The sequence below is a fragment of the Rana temporaria genome, chromosome 3, assembly GCF_905171775.1.
Source record: "Rana temporaria chromosome 3, aRanTem1.1, whole genome shotgun sequence".
In the NCBI taxonomy this organism is placed as follows: Eukaryota; Metazoa; Chordata; class Amphibia; order Anura; family Ranidae; genus Rana; species Rana temporaria.
The window spans coordinates 346,672,180-346,696,529 of record NC_053491.1 but is presented as its reverse complement, the minus strand read 5'-3'; the positions used below and the strand labels follow the sequence as shown (position 1 = coordinate 346,696,529).

The 24,350-nt window shown below is 50.1% G+C and overlaps 1 protein-coding gene across 1 annotated transcript in view; it reads right to left on the bottom strand.

Annotated features, from left to right (window-relative positions):
- Nucleotides 1–24,350, bottom strand: part of NDUFA9 (NADH:ubiquinone oxidoreductase subunit A9) — a 75,513-nt gene that overhangs the window by 34,368 nt on the left and 16,795 nt on the right. The window contains exon 4 of the mRNA XM_040345134.1: nucleotides 9,051–9,142. Within this exon, the coding sequence (XP_040201068.1) occupies nucleotides 9,051–9,142 (92 nt within the window). The remainder of the gene's footprint in view (nucleotides 1–9,050; nucleotides 9,143–24,350) is intronic.

Here is a 24,350-nt window from a genome sequence, read left to right as displayed (position 1 = left end):
TGAAAACCCGCGGTGCTGAGGCCAGGCCGAATGGGAGGACAACAAATTGAAAGTGGTCCTCCCCGACCGCAAAGCGCAGAAACCTCTGGTGTTTTGCACATATTGGGATATGCAGTTACGCGTCCTTGATATCCAAGGATGCTAGTAAATCCCCCTGATGGAGCGCTGCTATTACTGAGCGAATCGACTCCATCCTGAATTTTTGTACTTTGACAAAGCAATTGAGGGCCTTGAGGTCCAGGATTGGACGGACCCCATCCTTCTTGGGGACTACAAACAGATTGGAGTAAAACCCCTGAAACCGTTCCGTTGAGGGAACTGGTACAATCACTCCCCTGACCAGCAGATCCTGGACAGCCCCTGACAGATCCTTCAGGCGATCCGGAGGAAGTCGGAGGTTGGAGGGAAAAATAGGATTTTTGTACTCACCGTAAAAGCCATTTCTCTAAGTTCATGGATGGACACAGCAGCCTTTGACCTTAGGGTTAAATCCGCTTCCTTTAGGGGAGTTAGGCAGAAACAAAGCACTTTAAGTGTTAACAAGACTTTCCTAAGTGCAGCTCCTCCCAGGGGGCGTGGTTCCCCTGGTATAACCCACACCCTGCTCTAGCAGCTCCAGTTCGTAACAAGCAGTACAAACAAAAGGAGGGGTGGGTGCTGGGTCCGTCCATGAACTCAGAGAAATGGATTTTACGGTGAGTACAAAAATCCTATTTTCTCTTCCGTTCATGGACGGACACAGCAGCCTTTGACCTTAGGGACGTCCCCAAGCAGTGTCAAAAAAATTTGAGGGTGGGAAAAACAACACAGCAAACCAAGCTACACCCCAAACAAAACTGGAGTTTTTGTAACTTTAAACTGTAACACCTTGCGGCCGAAGGAGGCATCAGAAGATGCACTCACATCCACCTTGTAAAACTTTGAAAAAGTATGGACCGACGACCAGGTCGCTGCCTTACACACATGTAACAGAGGCTTGATACCGGAAAGCCCAGGAGGCACCGATCGCCCTGATCGAATGCGCCGCAACACGAAAGGGAGGCACCCGCCCTTTTAGGACATAGTCCTGAAGCACAACCTGTTGTATCCACCGAGAAATGGTGGGCGACGAGACTGCCAGACCTATTCTGGGACCAGCCACCGACACGAACAGTGAGTCCGACTTCTGGAACGGAGCCATAGCAGATAAGTACATACGTAGGGCCCGAACCACATCCAGGGAATGTAAAGTGGCCTCCTTCTGGTTTTTCGGCTGAGGACATAAGGATGGAAGAACAATGTCCTTATTAATGTGAAAAGCCAAAACGACCTTCGGAAGAAAAGACGGCTGCGGCCGCAGCACCACCTTATCCTCATGAATGACTAAGTAGGGAGCCTTGCAAGACAAGGCCGCCAGTTCAGATACTAGACTGATCAAGGTAATTCAAGGGATCTTTCGGATGTCCTCAAAGGGAGCATCCTGAAGCACCGAAAGGACTAAATTCAAGTCCCATGGGGGTAGTGGATGGCACACCGGAGGAGCCACATGTCGGACCCCCTGTACAAACGTACGCACCAAGGAGTGCGCCGCCAAGTGCGCTGAAAGTAAATGGCCAGAGCCGAAATCTGACTCTTAACCGTACTCAAGACGAGAGTCTGATCCACTCCTTGCTGTACAAAACAGCAGAATCATAGACACCACGTATGAACGAGGGTGCCACTTCATCTCCTCACACACAGAGATGTAGGCCTTCCACGTACGATGGTAAATCCTACGTGAGGTAGACTTCCGTGCACACAGCATGGTAGAGACCACGAGCCTGACAGGTCTCGGTCCTACAATACCTGGCTCTCAACAGCCACGCCGTTAAAGCCAGCGATTGTAAAGCAGGGTGGAAGATCGGACCCTGCGACAGAAGATCTCTTCTCAGAGGTAGACGCCAGGTCGCGCACCAGGAGTGGCGCGGCCAGTCTGGGGCGATCGGGATTGTTGGAATCCCTTCGGCTTCCACTCTGCGCAGCAGTTGAGGAAGAAGCTTCAGAGGAGGGAAGGCGTAAATCAGTCGATATTGACCCCAAGGAGCCAACGCATCCGACGCGTCCGCCCACGGGACCTTCGATCCGGCCACGAACCGTGGCACCTCCTGGTTGAGACATGACGCTATAAAGGTCCACGTCTGGAGTGCCCAACTTTTGGCACAGACTCCGAAACACCTCCGGGTGAAGTGACCAGTCACCTGGGTCCAGTGTTTGGCGACTTAGGTAGTCGGCTCGCCAATTCTGAACACCTGGAATGTACACGGCCGATAGAGCCGGAACGGACCTTTCGGCCCACCGAAGGATGTGCGCTATTTCCAGCGCTGCAGCCGAGCTTCATGTGCCTCCCTGATGAATGACGTATGACACCGCTGTGGCGTTGTCAGACTGAATTCTGATCGGTCAGCTCTGTAGACCCAGGGACCACGTGGAGAGACACAACTCGATCGCACGAAACTACAGCACATTGATTGGAAGGCAGGACTCCACCTCAGTCCAGCGCCCCTGGGCTGACTGGGCACCCCAGACCCCCCCCCCCCAGCCGGAAAGGCTGGCAGCCGTCGTGATCACTGTCCGGTGACACGGCAGGAACAATTTTTTGGTCCGTAGAACCAGAGATGTGAGCCATCCATCAGACCCAGCACTGATATGCAAAAGCGAAGCGACGTCCATATTGGGTCGCCAACCGCAGATTGCGGAGTCTACAGTTTTTCTGCTGGGAGGAAAAACTCTCGCCTCCGACGAATCCAGGACCAACCCCAGACCTTCCAGCCGATGAGACAGTACCGACTTCTGGAAATTCAGCTGTCAACCGAATTCTCAGAGGGTCTGGCAGGTGATAGACACATCGTCTACAAAATTCCAAGCTTGGGGATACTCTCAGAAGAAGGTCCAGGTATCCCACACTAGCGATCTCACTCTGCCGCAGCAGGGCCAGAATCGGGGCGAGCACCTCGGTGAAAAAACCTGTGGTGCCGAAGCTAGGCCGAACGGGAGGGTCACAATAGAAACTTGTCCTCCCCGACCGCAATGCGCAGAAACCTCTGGTGTTAGGCGCAAATGGGGATATGCAGGAACGCGTCCTTGATATCCAGGAATGCTAAGAAATCCCCCAGATGGAGCGCTGCTGTTACTGAGCGTATCGACTCCATTCTGAATTTTTGTGCTTTGACAAAGCAATTAAGGGCCTTAAGGTCCAGGACCGGACGGACCCCGTCCCCCTTGGGGACTTACAAACAGATTGGAGTAAAAACCCCTAAAAACCGTTACGTTAAGGGGGCCGGCACAACCACCCCCCTGTCCAGCAAATCCTGGACAGCTCCTGACAGGTCCTTCAGGCGATCCGGAAGAAGCCGGAGGTTGGAGGGAAAAAAATCTGTTTGGTGGACAAGAGAGAAACTATCTCATACCCCGAGGAAACTACTTTGCAGACCCAACAGTCGGAAAGAAGAGACCTCCACCGAGTCGTGAACTCTCGGAGTCAGCCCCCTACCCGAATTGTGGGCAGGGCTTGTCCGCAGGCTTGTTGGGCTTGCGGTACCAGGGGCGTCTTTGCCCTTCAGTGGACGTCTTAGCACCCTGAAAACGTTTTCCTGCCACAATTGGCGGGCGAAAACAAAACCGCTTGGGGTTGGTAAATGAGGGCCCTTGCCTACGGCGAGGCACCTTACCCTTCCCAGATTGCAGGAGCAAAGTGCTCTTACCGCCCGTGGCATCTTTTATGATGTCATCCAGGGACACCCAAAAAAAAAACATTCACCCTCACAGGGTAAGTCCACCAGGGACTTCTAAGAGGACTGGTCCGCAGACCAACCTCTAGCCATACAAGGCGGGGCAGTACCACCGCGTAGGCGGAGGCCCTGGAAAGCAAGGGGAGCACATCCAGGGCCGACACACAGACAAAATTCTAACCTTGTACTAACTGGTCGGTCAGGTCCACGCAGGTCTCAGAAGCATTCTGCGCCTCCAGCTCCCGCACCAGGGACTTGGCCCATTCGGTAGGGGTCTGCGACACCAGAGACCCGGTCTCACCACCAGCCCCACCACTGTGAATATGGAGCGGGCCACAGCTCTCCTATCTGAGGGGTCCTTAAAAGCGGGAGCCCCGTCCACAGGTAACGTGGCAGCCTTGTTCCAAAACAAGCTTCCCAGTCCGGACACAGGGGGGTCCACTGACGGAGGAGATCCACTGTTATAGGAAAACCTCCTCAAAAGGATAACGGACCGCAAATAATTTTTTGGTAAACACTTTCTGCGACCGATCCCATTCCTTGCATAACAGTCCAGATATGGAACACAAGGAAAGACACCTTTTTTGCGGTACGGGGCGGTTAGCTGAACCCAAAAAGGACTGACACCTCTGATGCCACCGCCGAATCCTCAAGTGCTTGAGTAACCCCCACCGCAGTGTCAAGAGCCCCAACAAAAGCACAATCATGCGCTGACCCTGAAAACTTTTTGCCTGCAGCATCTGACAAAAACGGAACCAGAGCCGGACGCCTCAGCGAGGCCCGATTCCTTGTAAGAAAAAATCCCAGAAGAAGGCAGGGACGCCCTGTAACCCCCCTTTTTCCCCCCACCACTTCCATCCTGACCACAAACGCCCCAGGGACTGCCATCACAGCATCCATAGAGGCCACAGGGACATAAAGGGTTAACTCGGGCATGTCAGTGATAGTCACTGTAACTGCCACCCTAGTACTGGCAGGCAGGACCACAGGACACCCTCCCAGCCGCTACAGAGAGCAGGGACCCCCCCCCCCCCCCCGAGGACTCACCGCCCGACCAGGCTGCCGCTGCTGAGAAGCAAAAACGCTGTTTGTGCTGCGCCATCCCACAGGAAAGTGTGCATAAGCCGACAGCGCCACCATTCTAGGCCAAGAGCTGTACCAAGATGGCCACAGACATGCAAAAAACAGCCTGCGGGTTTCGAGAAAATGGCCGCCGTAATTACAACTGCGCCATATAACACAGCCGTCACCAGCAAAATGGCGCCAAAACGGCAGTGTTTTTAAAATAAGTACAGTGAAGCCCCAGTGACACACGGCAACCATTTAGGCCCACAGGAACCCCCTGCACACATGGCAGTACACAAGGCATAAAAAAACAGTACCCACAGCAGCTGCAGCCCCCAGGTCAGACTGAGCCCCCCAAGCGGGCCCCCCCCCACCTCACGGCCGTCACCCAGAAACGGGGAAGGAGGGAGAGGAAATTAGGGAGAGAGGAAAGCAGGGTAAACCCTCAGTCGACCTCCCAGGGGGAAATTCCAGCCATACCACCTCACCTGAGCAAGGGGCCACTACTTACCCATCCTGCGACCACCGGCTGGAGGTATCCCAGACAGAACCAATGTCCACCAACGGCATGGCTGTCGGCCAGACACACTATGACAAGGCCATAGAGACCGGTCATATGTGTGCCCTGGAACATGTAGTTCCCCGGCCGCCCCTGGAGCGATGGGGCCTGTCGTGGACGACCCAGAGCTGAGCTGAGGGCCGGCACACGCTCGATGGCCGAACATGGGGGGACTACAAGAGTCAAGACCCAGCCGGCTATTGATAGAAGAATCACAGGATTCAAAAATGCAGGAACAGAATAATAAAAAGCGAGAAAATCGCAAGAAAAAAATCTCCAGAGTACAGGACTCTAGAGGGCCTGTCCTCTCCTGTCATTAGGCAGAAAAAAAACTGGAGCTGCTAGAGCAGGGTGTGGGTTATACCCGGGGAACCACGCCCCCTGGGAGGAGCTGCACTGAGGAAAGTGTTGTTAACACTTAAAGTGCTTTGTTTCTGCCTAACTCTCCTGAAGGAAGCGGATATAACCCTACGGTCAAAGGCTGCTGTGTCCGTCCATGAACGGAAGAGAAAAATCTGTTTGGTGGACAAGAGAGAAATACTATCTTGTACCCCGAGGAAACTACTTTGCAAACCCAACAATTGGAAAGAAGAGACTTCCACCGAGCCGCGAATTTGTGAAGCCGGCCCCCCACCCGGAAAATGGCCGATAAGAAAAGAGGGTGCTGAAGCGATTACCAGCTGGAAACCGGAAAGGAAATCATGTAGACATATTCGCCAGCACACCAAGGATCATTTAGAAAAACGTCCAGAAATTCTTTAATGCATAAAAGCGACCTCGAAACGTTGCCGTTATGATTGCTTTTATGCATTAAAGATTTCTGGACGTTTTTCTAAATGAACCTTGGTGTGCTGGCGAATATGTCTACATGTTTGCCCTTCAGTGGACGCCTTAGCACCCTGGAAACATTTTCCTGCCGCACTTGGCGGGCAAAAAAAAACACGCTTGGGGGTAGTAAATGAGGGCCCTTGCTTACGGCAAGGCTCCTTACCCTTCCCAGATTGCGGGAGCAGAGTGCTCTTACCGTCTGTGGCATCCTTTATGATGTCATCCAGGGACGCCCCAAAAAGCCGTTCACCCTTAAAGGGTAAGTCCACCAGGGCCTTCTTAGAGGACTGTTCTGCAGACCAACACTTTAGCTACACAAGGCAGCGTAGTACCACAGCGTAGGCCCTGGAGAGCAAGGGGAGCGTATCCGGGCCGGCTCACAGACAAATTTTAGGCCTTGCACCAACTGGTCGGCCAGGTCCACGCAGGTCTCAGAAGCATTCTGCGCCTCCAGCTCCTGCACCAGGGACTTAGCCCGTTCGGTAAGTGTCTGCGACACCAGTGCCCCAGCCAAAACCGGTTTCACCGCCGACCCCGCCACTGTGAATATGGAGCGGGCCACAGCCTCAGCTCTCCTATCTGCAGGGTCCTTAAATGCGGGAGCCCCGTCCACAGGAAACGTGGTGGCCTTGTTCAGCCTGGACACCGGAGGGTCCACTGAAGGAGGAGATACCCTTTTGAGGAGGATTTCCTAAAAAAGTGGGTAACGGACAGCAAAGTATTTTGGTACTGCAAAAACTTTCTGCGGCCGTTCCCATTCCTTGTATAACAGTTTGTCCAGATATGGAACACAAGGAAACACTTTTGCGGTGCAGGGTGGCTTGCGGAACCCAAAGGGGACCGGCATGTCTGATGTCCTTGCCAAATCCTCAAGTTTTTGAGTGTCCCGCACCGCAGTGATAAGAGCTCCAACAAATTCCTTATCATGCTTTGACCCTGAAGCAGAGTCATCCTTACTGTCCGTGTGGGCTAAGTCTGCATCATCCGACATGACGGAGTCAAGGCCAGATGCAATAGCAGGGCCTGATTCCGTGTCAGACATCCCTAGAAGCAGGCGCAGGGAGGGGACACTTTTTTTACTCCCCTTCTGGCCACTTGCTGCTTCAATCCTGGCAACAAACGCCTCAAGGACTGCTGCCATAGCATCCACCGAGGTCGCAGGAACAGGGGCACTAAGGGTTAATTCTGGCATGGTTGGGGTAGAAGCCTCTGGTTCAGACTCCATGCTGACCCACCTATATATGCCACCTTAGTACTGCAGAAAACGGGACCCACAGGCCACCCTCCCGGCTGTCACAGAGAGCAGGGGACCCCCAGGGGACTCACCACCCAAAAACAGGCTGTATTACTGTGCAGAGCTGAGAGCGCTGTTCATGCTGTGCCGTCCCTCAGGAAGAATGCTGTGGCTTTGGCGCCGTTATTGCAGACACTAGAGGCCAAAACTTTTCCAAGATGGCCGCCGACATGCAGAAAAAACAGCATGTGGGCTACAAGAAAATGGCCGCCGACATATAGAACCGCGTCACCGGTAAAATAGCAGCCGTACACGTGTTTAAAACACTCAGTAACACACAGCAGACACTGTCCAGCATACACAGCACATAAGCACAATAAAAAACAACAGCACCCCACAGCAGCACAGCCCCCCAGCAGTAACAGAGCGACCCCCCACCTCACAGACGCCACCCAGAACAGGGAAGGGAGAGAGGAAAGTAGGGCGGACAATCAGTCGACCTCCCCAGGAATGCACCAGCCGAACCACCCTGCCGAGTCAAGGCGATACTACTTACCCATCCTGCGACCATCGGCTGGAGGCATTCCAGACAGACCCAACGTCCACAGGTAGATACGGCATGGCTGTCGGCCCGGCACACTGTGACACAGCCATAGAGACCGGTCATATGTGTGCCCTGTAGCATATAGCTCACCGGCCGCCCCTGGAGCTACGGAGCATGTCGTGGACGGCCTAGCTAAAGGCCGGAACACGATCGATGGCCTAACATGGGGGGACTACAAGGATCAAGATCCAGCCTGTCACCCAGTCGGCAGTTGATAGTAGATCCCAGGATCCAAAAATGCAGGGAAAAAAAACAAATAAAGGCGAAAAATCGCAAAAAATCTCCAGAGCACATGGGCTCCAGAAGGGCCATGTCTTCTCCTAACGCTAGGCAGAAAAAAAAACAGAGGCTGGATGTTCCAGAGAGTGGGATGTACCCGGGGGACACACCCCCTGGGAGGTGCTGTACTGAGAGAAGTGTTAACACTTAAAGTGCTGTTTTTTCTGCCTAGTCTCTCCTGAAAGTAAGGTATATAACCCTAAGATCAATGCTGCTGTGTCCGTCCATGAACGGAAGAGAAAAAGGACACCAATTTTGTTTGGGAGCCACATCGCACGACCTCGCAATTGTCAGTTAAAGCGACGCAGTGCCGAATCGCGAAAACTGGCCAGGTCCTTCACCTGCGTAATGGTCCGAGTCTTAAGAGGTTAAAGTGATTGTCATGACAGAAGTGCATGGGCAACGTGACAATGTCCTTTTAATTTTACATCAGGTAATGTGCAGCTACTAATTCTTCAGCCGAGACCTGCAGGTACCAGCAGCTGAGAACAAGTTTCTAATCAAGGATGGATAAAACAGGTTTTACTGATGGAAGAAACTAGACAAATAAGCCTCAGAAAAAAGGTCACTTTTTGAAGAAGTGCGATATGCTTGTAATGTACCCAACGCCAAAATTAACCATCCTAAATAAGACAACATACAAATACTTCTTAGTCAACCAACCAATTACTTTCAAAACCAGACACTGCATGTTGCAGCACTAAAACCCAAAAGGTGAATTTTGTCCATGTGTACCTGGTCTCCCATTCCCTTCCCACAAGATTAATCACTACATCGGAGCATTGTAGAGCTTGTAGGGTTGATTCTTTGTCTCTTGGGTTCCATTCCTAAAAGAGGAAAATAGATTGGATGAATGAGCTGCATTTCACTCAGATGTCATTTACACTGTTTACAAGAACACTACCTATAATGTTTGATCTGTAGTACTGACTTTACATTTAGACATGCATCTAAACCAACCTTTCCTCTAAAGCAGTGGTTCTCAAACTGTCTAGTGCCATGACCCCTTGATAAAATTCCCCAAGTTGCAGGGACCCCCAACGGTAAAATTATTTTCGTAGCATTGGTTGTCGGCAATCAAAGCCAAGTAATTTGTGTCCCTAACCCATGGACATTTAGCGCTTCTCAAGTCCCTTCCACTCATACAGTATAAAAACCCCTTATGGTACATTTGAGGATGTACCCCTCTTTCTTCTCCATTCTTTCACGTTCCCTCCCCCCCCCCCATCCCTCTCTCTAGCCCTTTTTCTATGTTCCTCCACTTTTTTTTTTCTCTCCTTTCCATGTAGTCTCTATTTTTATTCCTTCTCTTATTTCTTGCTGGGGGGGGGGGGGGGTAGGGTTAATAGGATCAGTGGCAGTGCTGGGGGGAGTTCTGATCAGTCAACTTAGGTGCTCTTAATCAAGGTCATCTGCTAATCTGAGAACTGTAGTGGGGACTTTTAATGGCAACTATAATCACAGGTAGTGTTACTCCGCATTCACGGTGTCTCAGACTTTGTGGTGTCTCGTAGCAGTGACACCCATGCTGAAATCAGGAGATAGAGTCTCCTCCAGCCTCTCCCACTTCACATTCCTCACGTCAGCTGACTTCTAGTCTCTGCCCCCAGCCATGCCGTGAACTGAATGGGTGGCTGCGGGCTCCAGGAACAGCCCAGGATTTGGTGACCCCCTGGCAAATCATCATTAGACCCCCAGGTTGAGAACCACTGCTCTAAAGCATGATCTGTGTTCGGATCACTATTTAGAGGCTACTAGCAGGTGGCGAGGAAGCGATGCAACACCTCCTCACCACCTGTTTTGACCCCATTTTTGCTGACAAATGCGCCGCAACAAATGTCGCACTACATTTTGGTTGGACTTTACAGAGGACATGTAGAAAAGCATCATGACTGCCCCATTCGCTGCCTGTTTTTCAATAAAAATAACAAACAAGTTATACTTACCTCCACTGTGTAGTGGTTTTGCACAGAGCAGCCTGGTTTCTCCTCTTCTCGCGTACCTCTTCAGCTCTCCTGGCCCCTCCCTCCCTTTGAGTGCCCACACAGACACCCGAGCCAAGCTGCAGCTCCATGTGTCCATTCAGACACAGAGCTGTGGTTTGGCCCCGCCCTCTCATTGGCCAACTTTTCAGCAGCGGGAGCCAATGGTGCCACTGCTGCATCTCAGCCAATGAGGAGGGGAGTCCTGGACTGGCCAAGGCAGTCGTGGACATCGCTGGATAGAGATGGGGCTCATTTAAGTATTAGGGGGGCTGATGTACACAGAAGGCTTTTTATCTTCATGCATAGAATACATTAAGATAAAAAAAAAACGCCTGCCTTTACAACTAATTTAACCTCTTGCTGCCAGCCGGCCATCAAATTTGATGGCTGGGCGGTGGGGCTCTTGTTCTGGCCGGACATCATATCATGTCCTCGGCCCTCTAGAGGTGCACGCCTGCCGCGTCACTCAGGAACAGATGCGCTTGCCTAGCGGCCACGATATCTGCCGGGCACCCGCAATTGCCCGGTAACAGAGCAGGACCGTGCAATTGTCGGCGCAAATGTCATTCAAGGTGTGACAGCGATGAAAGCTGAAAAATGGCCCGGGCAGGAAGGGGGTTTAAGTGCCCTGCGTATTGAGGTGGTTAAAGAGAAGCTGTAGCGGTTTTGTAAATTTTTGTAATAACACACAAAGAATATAATTTTAAGTTGGGCAATTATAAACTATTGCATATATTATGTAATCATTTACCCAACCAGCCGAATACGCTCTGTGCTTTGTTCACTACTCTCACTTTCTACCACATAATGAAGAACACTTGTGTGTAGAGATCAGTAGCTCAAGGTGACATTTTGACACAGAATAGGAACTGTTAGTTCATTAAGCCATCTTTTATCAGACGGCTCACTCTAAAGTCTCTAAGACAGGAGTCTCCAAACAAAGTGCCAGTTTTCTGTTCTGCATACTTTAGGAGGGCCAGACTGTTGCCATTGGAAGTATAAAAGATACTCGAATCAGTGTGAGTAAACAGTGCCCCGTCATTGGTGCCAGTGTGAGTAAACAGTGCCCTGTCATTGGCGACATTGTAAATAATATTGCCCCATCACTGGGAGGAATAGTGCCCCATTGTCCATCTTAGAGACAAGGTCTATGACCCACTGTTGCCAACAGTGGGGGGAATAATGCCACATGGGCTGGATGAAGGCAAGCAGAGGGCCACATCCGGCACCCTGGGCCGCAGCTTGGGGACCACTGCTCCAAGAGATACAGTTGTATATGAAAGAGACTCTAGATCAGGGGTCTCCAAACTATGGCCCACCAGTTGTTCAGAAACTACAATTCCCATCTTGCCTACTTATGTCTGTGAATGTCAGACTTTTACAATGCCTCATGGGAAGTGTAGTTCCACAACAGCTGGAGGGCCGTAGTTTGAAGATCCCTGCTCTAGATAATCCACAGTGCTTTGGGGATTCTTGGTTAAAGTTGAATTTTTCTTGTATTATACTTCAAAGAATAAAATGGGCTTAGAAATCTAGCCTGCAATAATATTGCAATATTTAGGATGCAACAAGTATTGCAACTGAAAATCTGTAAATAATGAGAGAAAAACAGAGTTAGTCTTACCGGAAACTCTGTTTACAGGAGTCTTCCAGGACAGCCCTTGAGAGATGGAGCTCCTCCCTGGACAGGAAACACATCACCTCCAGCTCTTTAAAAGGCGGTCCCTCAGGCATCTGGTCAGTTTTAATCCAAGAACCGAAGGACGGAGCTCAAAGCATAGGGTGGGAACGTGCTGTCCTGGAAGACTCCTGGAAACAGAGTTTCCGGTAAGACTAACTGTTTTTCCCAAGGCGCCTTCCAGGACAGCCCTTGAGAGGATGAGCAAGCACTCACCAGATTAGGGTGGGACTACTGCTTGGAGGACTTTTCTAACAAAGGCTTGATTTTGATTACTCAAGACATCCAATCGATAGTGTCGAATGAACGTCGACATGCTTGACCACGTAGCGGCCTTACATATCTGCTCTGGGGTAGCGCCGGCTTTTTCTACCCAGGACGTGGCTAACGCCCTTGTAGAATGTGCCTTCAAGCCTTGTGGAGGGTCCAGTTGCAGAGTTTTGTACCCTTCCAAGATGGCCATTTTAATCCACCTGGATATTGTCCCTTTTGAAGCTTGTTTTCCTTTTTGATTTCCGGAAAAAAGAACAAACAAGGCCTCTGATGTTCTAAAATCCTTAGTTGCGTCCAGATAGGCAAGGTGGCATCTTCTGACGTCCAGCCGGTGCAGCTGTTCTTCTTTGCTATTCGCTGGCTTATTGCAAAAAGAGGGTAAAATGATGTCCCGACTCTTGTGAAAAGAGGAAGCGACCTTTGGAACAAAAGATTGGTCAGTCTTTAGAATGACTCTATCCTCCAATACCTGCATCTGATTGACAAGGCTTGGAGTTCGCTGACTCTACGAGCTGTAGTCATCGCGATTAAGAAGACTGTCTTTAAAGTAATTAACCTTAGAGATGCCTCTGATATTGGCTCAAAGGGCTCTCTAATAACTGCTTTCAACATAATGGAAAGATCCCATGTCGGTACTTTTCGGCATGGAGCCGGACGTTGTTTAGCAACCGCCCTACAAAATCTGTTAATAAGTGGATCCTGCTGTAATGGGCGTTGAACATAAACTGATAGGGCCGCAATTTGCACTTTAATTGTACTTAAAGCCAACTTCTTGTTGATGCCCTCTTGTAAGAATTCTAGAATTGTTAGAAAATCTTATTCTTTTTTCCTATTCTCTTTTAGCCAGAGATTAATTTTTTTCCAGTGCTTCTGATAAATTGCTCTGGTATTTGGCTTGCGACTCTGCAACAGAGTTTTGATCACTCTGTCTGATAGACCCTTGGACTTCAGGATGTCTATTTCAGATACCAAGCCGCCAGATTCAAAAAGGCTGGGTTGGGGTGCTGGACTGGACCTTGAGACAGCAGATCCTGACTGCACGGCAACATCCAGGGTGGCCGATCTACTAAGGCTAGTAGAAGTGAAAAGCACGCCCCTTTTTGGCCAAAAAGGGGCTATCAAAATAAGGGAAGTCTTCTCCGTCTTGAATTTGGAGAGGACTCTCGGCAAAAGATGAAGTGGAGGGAAAGCATAGGTCAGGGTGAATGTCCAACTGTTCTGCAAGGCATCAACTGCTAATGGTTGATCTCTTGGATTCAGAGAGAAAAAGTTTGGTAGTTTGGCATTTTTCCTGCTTGCGAAAAGGTCGATTTCCGGAAGACCCCACTTGGCAACTATGTCTGCAAACACTGTCGGATCTAGAGACCACTTCTCTTGAGAGATCAACTGTCTGCTCAAAAAATCTGCTAGACTGTTCTGCGTACCCTTGAGATGGACGGCTGACAGTGACTCCAGATTCTGTTTTGTTGGCTATATTCATCAGGGTGGGATTCCTGGTTCCCCCCTGTTTGTTCAGGTACGCCACCGACGTAATGTTGTTTGACCTGAAATGCAGGTGTTGATGTTTGAGTTGGTCTTGAAATGCTGCCATACCTTTTGCTACAGCCTTTAACTCTGTAATTTGACGAGCGCTTCTTTTCTAGGCGACTTCCAAGAGCCTTGCGCCCATTGATCCCCTAGATGGGCTCCCCAACCTTGGTTGCTGGCGTCCGTAGTCAGGATGAGCGTAACTGAGGGGTTTCACAACAGACCTCCTTTCTGGTTGTTTTGGTTTCTCCACCACCAAAGTGCTTGTTTTGTTTTTTCTAATAGAAACACTTTGTCTTCCAAGTCCTTTCCTAACAGATTTTGTAAAAGGAATGACTGGAGCGGTCTTTGGTGAAACCTGGCCCATTTCACTGCTGGGATGGAGGCTGTCATGAGGCCTAAAACTGACATTATCTCCCTTATTGTGACAGGGCGATTTGTCTGTATTTGCGCTACTCGTTGACTTAGGTGATCGATTTTTTTCTTGAGGAAGAAAAGTCTTTTGTTCTGTTGAACTTAATATGTAGCCCAAGAACAGGATCTCCTGAGAGGGAATGAGGTTTGATTTCTCCTGGTTGATGATCAAACCTGAGTCAACCACTGCTGGGCGACCACTAGGTCTGCCAGCAGTTTTTGCTTTGTCGGTGCCAGGAACAGCAAGTCGTCTAAGTATGGGACGACTGTTATGCCCTGGAGTCTTAGGGGGGCCAGTGTCTCCGCTAGAATCTTGGTAAAGATCCTCGGAGACGAGGAGAGGCCAAAGGGAAGGGCTCGACTCTGAAAATTTTAAATTTTCTCTCCCACTTGAATGGCTATGCGGAGGAACTTTTGGGAGCTTTCCCTGATAGGAATATGAAGGTAGGTATCCTTCAGATCTATTTTTGCCATGAAACAATCTTTTTGAAGCAGATTGACAGAATAGATTGATTCCATCCGGAAATTTTTGTACCTTATGGCCGTGTTCAATGGTTTTAGGTTGAAGATCAGGCGATACTTGCCTGATGGCTTCCGCAATAAAAAGACGTGCGAGTAAAAACCCTGGCCTTTCTCTTGTTTGGGAACTGGTATTGTGACTTTCTGATCTACAAGCTCTCCTATGAGATGTTGTAATGCCTGGGCTTTTGTTTGATTTTTTGCCAGTTGTGTAATCAAGAACCTTTTTGGTGGTACTTGATCGAACTCCAGAGCATAACCCTTTTCTATGACTCCCCTGACAAAACTGTTGGAGGTCAGTTTTTTCCATTGTGGAAGGAAGTCCCCCAATCTTCCTCCCACTTGGATCCTGGCATCACTGAGCCTTGGGATTTTTGTCAGGAGGGTTAAAGAGCACATTGGCTTTCTTTTTCCCCCTTGTGACGCCCAGGGTCTATTTGGCTTCCCTTTTTCCTGAGTTTTCTTCTGCCCTTTAAAGGAACGAAAAAACTTCTTGGTACCTGACTTTTTCTTGACAGGAAAAGTCTTATTTTTATCCGCCGTGCGTTCTAACTCTTCATCTAGCGGAGTACCAAACAAAAATTTTCCTGAAAAAGGAACGCTGCAAAGTCGCAACTTAGAGGCAGTATCTCCCGGCCAGGTTTTGAGCCAAAGAGTTCTCCTCGCAGCCACTGATAGGGAAGCTGCCCTGGCTGAAAGTTTTACTGATTCTGCCGAGGCATCGGCGATAAAGCCCACAGCTTTAAACAGCATGGGAAAGGATTTTAACAGCTCTTCTCTAGGAGTATCTGCTGTCAGGTGTTCCTGTAATTGTTTGAGCCAAAACTCCAAATTACGTGCTACACACGTGGTTGCTAGGGCTGGTTTAAGATAAGCCATAGCCGTGTCCCAGGATCTCTTGAGGATAACATCCCCCCTTTTATCCATGGGATCCGCCAAATGTCCCATATCATCGAACACAAGGTCCGAGTGCTTTGATACTTTTGCTAGTGGGGCATCAAGTTTGGGAGATTGATTCCAGACCGCAGTGGGGTCCTCATCAAAAGGGAATCTCCTTTTTAGACCACCTGAAAAGAAGGGCCTTTTGTCAGGTTCCTCCCATTCTTTCAGAACCAAGTCTGAAACTATTTTGTGCACTGGAAAAACCTTCTGTTTTTTCCTGCTTAACCGATACATCCTATCATGACGTGAGAGCGAAGCTTTTTCCTCCTTCAACTCCAATGTCTCATGAATAGCCCCAATTAGCTTATCTACCTCCTTCTGGGAGAGTTTGAATCTAGTGGGGGTGTGGGAGTCATCCTGAACATTTTCTTGCCCAGAATCTGCCTGGGAAGTATCTGCATCAGAATTATCAAGGGAAATCTCCTCATTCTCTACAGGATCACCTGTTCCTGATGCTACCAGAATTGGAGAGGTGGGCACCTCCTGCTGTCTAGCAGCTGAACCTGGAATCTGTGTGTCAGCAATTAGTTTCCTGAAAGATTGAAAAGTGGCTTGCATTTCATCCTTAAAAGAACCCAGAAACTTATTAAGCAGGGAATCCTCTTCGCTATTCACAACAGTAGTAATACAGGGACCACACAAGCTTTGGTATAGCCAGATGCAAGTCTTGAATTACATGTAGCACATTACTTTTTGTCTCTAGAAGGGATTTTAGCATCCTTTGGTTCTCTCTGACAGGAAAAAGAGAGAGAGGGTCTCTTAGTAAATACATAACAAGTGCCCCCTCCTTCCCTGTCCTAAGGTGCCCACTGAGCTATACATAGGATTACAGACCTATCTAGCTCCCCTACACAGGTGAAAAACACAGGAATAAGGTTCTGGCACAGCCAGCCTACCTGTGAAGAGCCGGCGCCAGACTCCCCTGGAGCGTGTGCAGCGTCCATGCTGCTCGGTGGATAGGCAGAGTACAGCCCACGATTGCTGCCTTTTGAACGCGCCGACTTGGCCTTCCTCCAAAACCCGCGCCAGGAAACCGGAACCTGAGCTTCCGGCGCACAGTGATGACGCGCATTCCGGCCTGGAGGTTACGCCCAGCGACTTCCGGGTCACGGCGTCCACCGCATGGAGAGCTTCTCCCGCCGCCAGACGCCGCCGCCCATGCACGCCATCACTGCCCACTCCCTCGCCGGGCACCGGAGGGAAGGAGGAACGGGGAACTCCATACACAAGCGGAGGGAACCCGTGGCCCAAAAAACGGAGAGGATTATCAGGTGAGGGAACAACCAGCCCAGCTGTCTTCCCCCACCCTTTAGAGATGGACACTCTCCCGGATCCATCCCCCTCTGAAAAGACGGTTCCTCAGGTGACATGTCTCCTCCGTTCTGAGGAAACACATAAAACTGACCAGATGCCTGAGGGACCGCCTTTTAAAGAGCTGGAGGTGATGTGTTTCCTGTCCAGGGAGGAGCTCCATCTCTCAAGGGCTGTCCTGGAAGACGCCTTGGGAAAAAAGGGGATTTTTAATACAGCTTACCTGTAAAATCCTTTTCTTGGAGTACATCACGGGACACAGAGCGGCATATTCATTACTATGTGGGTTATATGGAGTACCTTCAGGTGATGGACACTGGCAATCTCAAACAGGAAGTCCCCTCCCTATATAACCCCCTCCCATAGGAGGAGTACCTCAGTTTTGTAGCAAGCAGTATGCCACCCAAAATGTTCCCCATAAGAGGGGTGGGAGCTCTGTGTCCCGTGATGTACTCCAAGAAAAGGATTTTACAGGTAAGGTGTATTAAAAATCCCCTTTTCTTTTCCGTACATCACGGGACACAGAGCGGCATATTCATTACTATGTGGGATGTCCGAAAGCAATGCTTCCAATGAGGGGAGGGAGACATCTCAGCCAGGAGATTTAATTCAGAAAGTATTCTTTAAATCATAATAAATCCAAATTAAATCCAACAAAAAATAATTATTCTGATTAATTTAATTAATTCATTAATCAATCAAGGGTGCCCCGAGTCTAGAGGATCTGAAATCGCAGCCTGCAGCACTGCCTGTCCAAAGGCTGCATCGGCCCTTCGTCTCACGTCCAATTGGTAAAATGTTGTGAACGTGTGGACCGATGACCAGGTTGCCGCTTTGCAAACCTGAGCCATAGAGATCTGGTGGTGTGCTGCCCAGGAGGCGCTCATGGCCCTAGTAGAATGGGCTTTAACTGATAAAGGAGGGGGCAACCCCTTCAAGCCATAGGCTTGACCGATTACTTGCTTAATCCATCTAGAGATGGTAGCTTTAGCTGCTGCCTGACCTCTTTTAGGCCCTTCCGGCAGAATGAACAATGTATCCGTCTCTCGAATCTCTTCTGTAGCTTTGAGATAGGCCTTCATGGCCCTGACAACATCCAAGGTGTGCAGTAACCCTTCCTTTCTAGAAGAGGGCTTTGGAAAAAAGGATGGTAGGACCAAATCCTGGTTCAAGTGAAAACTGGACACCACCTTGGGCAGAAAAGACGGATGTGGACGGAGAACCACCCTATCCTTATGTAGAATGAGGTAAGGTTCTCTACAAGACAAGGCTGCCAGCTCTGAAACTCTTCTAGCGGAAGCCATAGCGACCAAAAATACCAATTTCCGAGTCAGTAAAACTAACGGAACCTCTGCCAGAGGCTCAAATGGCTGTTTCTGCAGTGCTGACAACACAAGATTCAAATCCCATGGACAAACCGGAGACTTGATGGGGGGATTAATGCGTAAGACCCCCTGAAAAAAGGTTTTAACTAAAGAGTGCGTGGCTAACGGCCTCTGAAACCATACTGATAAGGCAGAAATCTGTCCTTTAATAGTACTTAAGGCCAAACCCTTATCTACCCCTATCTGGAGGAAACGCAATACCCTGTCAATGGTGTATTTGCGTGGAAGCCATCTCTGGGACTCACACCAGCTTACGTAGGCCCTCCAGACCCTGTAATAAATTACTCTGGAGACTGGTTTTCTAGCCTTAATCAGAGTAGAAATAACTTGGCTAGATAGGCCCCTACCCCTGAGGATCAGGGATTCAGCCGCCAAGCCGTCAAATTTAGATGCCGTAAGGCAGGGTGGAGTATCGGGCCTTGAGAGAGTAGGTCTGGCCGAAGCGGAAGGGTCCATGGTTCGCCCACTGACATTCTCACGATCAGTGAGTACCACGACCTCCGGGGCCATGCGGGGGCTATCAGAATGATTGGTTTGTTTTCCACCCTGATCCTGCGCAGCAGGCGGGGCAGCATCTGTAACGGGGGGAAGGCGTACAGCAGATTGAACGGATGCCAAGGGCAAACCAACGCATCGGTTCCACAGGCCAGAGGGTCCTTTGATCGGGACATGAATTTGCTCAGTTTCCTGTTGAACCTTGATGCCATGATGTCCACATCCGGAGATCCCCATTTCTGGCAGATCTCCTGAAAGACCTGGGGATGGAGAGACCACTCCCCTGAAACCAGCTGCTGGCGACTTAAGAAGTCCGCCTGTAAATTGTCCACCCCTGGAATAAAGATCGCCGAGATGCATGGTACATGCAACTCTGCCCACAGGAAAATTAAGCTCACTTCCCTTTGGGCGGCTCGACTTTTCGTGCCCCCCTGGTGATTTATATATGCTACAGCCGTGGCATTGTCGGACTGCACTCTCACTGGAAACCCTAGAAGTTTGGACGTCCAGGCCTTTAAGGCTAAACGGGCCGCCCTGATCTCCAGGACATTGATTGGCAGCCCCCTTTCCGACTCTGTCCAAACTCCCTGCTGGACTTGCCCATCCAGGACCGCTCCCCAGCCCTTCAGGCTGGCATCTGTGGTTACCAGTTTCCAGATGATGGGACTGAATGACTTCCCTTTTAGGAGGTTCTGAGGCTTTAGCCACCAGTAGAGACTTTGCCGGACCCTTGATGGGAGGATCAACGGAAGATCCAGGCGTTGCGGATCTTTGTTCCATGCAGACAGGATGGTAGCCTGTAGGATTCGAGTATGTGCCTGAGCGTATGGCACTGCCTCGAAAGCGGCCACCATCTTTCCCAGTAATCTCATGCATAATCGTATAGTTGGCTGCCTTTTGCTTAGCACCAACTGAATCAATTCTTTGATCCCTTTGAACTTCTTTAAAGGAAGAAACACTCTTTGCTGCTCCGTGTCTAGCAGCATGCCGAGGTATTCCAATCGTTTTGTGGGCTGCAAAGCCGACTTTTCTTGGTTTAAAACCCAACCGAATACCTCGAGGTACTGAACTGAAAGGGCTACCGCTCGACACAGGCCCGGAGCAGAGTGATCTATGATCAGGAGGTCGTCCAAATAGGCCAGGATCAAGATTCCCTGGGTCCTTAGATTGGCCAAGATGGGGGCCAGGACCTTTGTAAACACACGGGGGGCAGTAGCCAACCCGAAAGGAAGAGCCACAAATTGATAGTGGCGTCCTGCGATAGCAAAGCGTAGGAATTTTTGATGACCCTGAAAAATTGGGACATGAAGATACGCGTCTCTTATGTCTATTGAGGCCAAGAAATCGTTTCGCTGCAAGGCTGCGGAGGCAGACCGTATGGATTCCATCCGAAAGGACCGAATCCTCAGGTAAGAATTTAGAATCTTTAGATCTAGGATGGGCCTTACATCGCCGTTGGGCTTTGGCACGACGAACAGATTGGAGTAAAAGCCTAGCTTGTGCTCCTGAACTGGTACCTCTACGATTACCCCTTGGTTTAGAAGACGATCCAAGGCTGTTAGCAAGGCAGCCCTCCTTTCCGGATCGCTTGGAATTCTTGATTCCTGAAAATGCGGAGGGGGAAACTCCCGAAATTCTATTTTGTAACCAGTCGCCACCAGTGAAAGAACCCACTTGTCGGGGATCTTGGCTTCCCAAACCTTTGCAAAGAATCGAAGCCTGCCCCCCACCCGATTGAGTGGGGGCGCCCCTTCACAACGCTGACTTTGGAGCAGGTTTAACTGGCTTGCGGACCCATGGTCGCTTGCCACCCGCGGCCTGCCCTTGCGACTTATTACCAAAGTTTGACCGTGCAGGAGGCCGTCGATACTGCCTGGGGGCCGAGGGCCCTGGGGCTGGGGATTGCTGCCGCTTAAACGCTGGACCCCGAAATCTCCTTTTGACTGGTAAAAGAGTACTCTTGCCACTAGATATCGTCTGTATGTACTTATCCAGATCTTCCCCAAAGAGCCTTCCTCCGTGGAAGGGAAAACCCGCCAACAGCTTTTTACACGGAGTCTCTGCCGACCAATTCTTTAGCCACAGGAGCCTTCGCATATGCACCAAGAACAGCGATAGACGGGAAGCTTGTTGGATGGAGTCCTTTATGGCATCCACCGCGAAACATAGAGCCCTGGGAAGGTCGGCCAGATCCTGTGCCTGCTGAGCCGGGAGCTCTTTTAGCATCTGCTTAGTCTGGTCTTTTAACGCCTGACAAACGCCAATTGCAGCCACGGCCGGTTGCACCACTGCCCCTGCAGTAGAAAAGGATGCCTTCAAAAGGGTTTCCAACCGCTTATCAACCGGATCCTTGAACATCTGTATGTTTTCTACTGGGCAAGTTAAAGATTTGTTTACGCAGGAGACCGCTGCATCCACAGCGGGAAGCACCCATTTCTTTGAAAATTTTTCCTCCATGGGGTACAAAACAGAAAACCTTTTAGGAGGCACAAAAATTTTATCGGGCCGGGCCCAATCTTGAAAGATCAGGTCTTCCAATAATGGGTGAACCGGAAACACTGCGTTACTTAATGGTGCTTTTAAGGAGCCCAAAGAGGATACGGCAGGAATCTGAGGCCCTGGCGAGGGCAGCTTAAAAGCCGAGCGGACCATGTCCGTTAAAGACTGTACCCACAGATTCTCTGCTTGAGATACCGAAAAAGGTTCCTCAATAGTGGACTCCTCAATGTCTGAACCTTCTAGGCCCTGCTCCGTTTGGTCCTCCTGGGATTCTAAATCCTCTGGGGAGAGAATCTCAGCATCAGAGGACACCAATTTAGGGGACGGAGATCTAGTCCGCTTTTTGGCTGTCAAAGAATTAGTAAGCAAAGTTGTCAGCCTCTGTTCTAACCCCTGCAGGGAGACAGATAACATATCCTGTGTGACAAACACTGGGTCGGGCAGAATGGGGCCAGCCACAGCACCCACCACACCTAATGGCTCCTCAAGGGCGGTATTTTCTAGCTTACTAGGAGAGGACAGAACCGGCATAGATAGATTAAGATCCTCAGAGCTAGAGGGGGAACCCTTCTGTTTCTTTGCCTGTTTAGCACCTTTAGTCCCCGAACCTTTAGGGCCCATGATACAATACCGAGGCACTCCGCTACTAACAACTGACTGTTGTAGCAAGGAGAATAAACCAAAAAATATACAAGTAGCTTAAGGCACGAAACCTTATAAGCTTATGGGAAGGTAGTGCACACCTTTCCCCTGAAAGAAAACCTCTTTTCTTTTTTTTTTTTTTTTTTTTGTGTTTTTTTTTTTTTTTTTTTTTTTTTAAATAGTTAAACAATTTTTTTTTTTTTTTGCACTTTTTAAAGGGACTGTGTAAATTGCCAGACTGCTGTCAAAGACCCTTTGGCTAATAGAGAAAATTAGGGAAAACTTCCTATTTTCTCCCTTAATCAGTGAGGAGCTTAGCTCCAGACCTATACAGGTCTCTTTACCGCCACTAGGTGTCACCCTTTCCTCCGCTCTGTCCACGCTCTGTGTCCCTCCGGTCAGCAGACGAATCCCACACTGACCGGAGGACAGAACTGCTGCTGATACCAGCGAGGGGGGAACGCCCCCCTCTCCCCGCCGACGTCGCGACGCTCCCCGCCCCCTCAGCGCGCATCTACATCATGCGCGCGCACGCGCGCGCGCGTCCCAGAGGGGAAGCATCCATGAGGAGAGGAGCAGCACGCCGGCGGCGCAAGAGGACCCAGAGCTGCAGGGGAACCCAATACAGGCAAGTCCCTGGTCTTTAAGCCGGGAGATAACGGGGGGTGGGCCTGCCCTGCTTTCCCTAGAACCAGGCAAAGGAGCCTCTACCCCCCAAAACCATGCGGGACAGCCACAAGCAGACACAGTCCGTGGGGGAGGGGGGTACACTAGTAAATGGGAGGTGACCATCCTGTCTAGCAGACATAGTGGTAGAAGTTGCCCATGCAGAGCATCCCAGGCTAAACCCAACTAGTCTTCCCCCTGAGGGACCTGCCGACGAACCAAGTTCCGCAGGCCCCCCTCTTACCTGCTCCACGCTGCAGGGCCTTGCAAAAAGCAAGAGGCCCAATCTTCCCCCATCTCCGTGGGGTCTGTACTAGACCTTCAGGGACCCGGGTCCGGTGGAACACCACTGCCCTGGACCTATATAGCATCCTGGCAACAGCGCCTTTTGGGCTTTTGGAAAGCTCAAAGTTCTGGGCCCAGGATCCAGCCCCTTAGTGAAGGGGCATTATAGGCGAAACCCCACGACTTGGGGCCCGGGTACTGTCCACTTTGGCTCTGAGGCACTTTGGACAGATCCGGTATAGTCTGCCTAGTCTCAAAGACCTGGAGGCAAACTTCTCTGTGACCAACACCTAAGACACTGGCGAAAAAACTGAGGTACTCCTCCTATGGGAGGGGGTTATATAGGGAGGGGACTTCCTGTTTGAGATTGCCAGTGTCCATCACCTGAAGGTACTCCATATAACCCACATAGTAATGAATATGCCGCTCTGTGTCCCGTGATGTACGGAAAAGAAATTCCTCTCAAGCTTGCCAGATGCATTACAATGTGACTGTACAATCTCCTTAAGGTGGTTCTAATGTTCATTTTTTTTTTTTTTTTTTTACCTAATGCATTTCCTGCAATAAAAGAAGTATGGCCGAAGCTTGTTTGGCTAACATGAGTTAACAGGAGTGCAGTTTGTTCTGTACTCCTGTGGCCCATTTTCAGCCATCAGCAGGGTTCAAGTCCGCTGTCAGCTGATGTCACTCAGTTGGGGAAAGATCTTGACTGTAGATGCCTGAACTGGCCAGCTCAGACTCTCAGCGAACCGCTGGGAGACTAAGCCAACTGCTACCTCCACTCCCCAGCCCAGTGCACCAGTGAGTGCTTGAGGGGCAAAGCAGACACCCTGTGACTGACATTCATGGCTCTCTGCTTAGAGAGGAGGGGGGAACTGAGTGTTTAGTGGCGTTTGATCGCTCGGTTCTCAGTGCAGAGGCGGTGGGGGATAGATGCAGCATCTGATCAATGAGGCATCTACCTAGGTGAGCGAGTTTTTTTTTGTAAACCCCATACTTCTCTTTTAACGTAAAAATTATTACACCACTTGTGCCCCCCTAAAGACTTACATGGCTCCTCTATCAATCAAGCACTGTGCCCAGCTGCATCTCCTCTCTATTCACTTCAAGCTCTCACAGGACAACTTGAAAGCAGCGGGAGCCATTAGGGTCTTCTGCTCTCATTCAAATCCTGTGAGCAGGGAGAGGGGGGCATGGCTGAGACGCTGTGTGTGTGTGTGTCTATGGATGCACACAAACTGGCTCGAGAACAGGCATGCACAGAGAAGAGGAGGAGATGACAACACCATAAGCAGACTCCAAAAGACGCCTCTTCTGGAGGAGGAGGAGGAGGAGGGTAAGAAACCCCCTCTTCCTACTTGCTTTGTGCAATACCATTTTTATAAAAAAAAAAAAAAATGTACTTTACAATCAC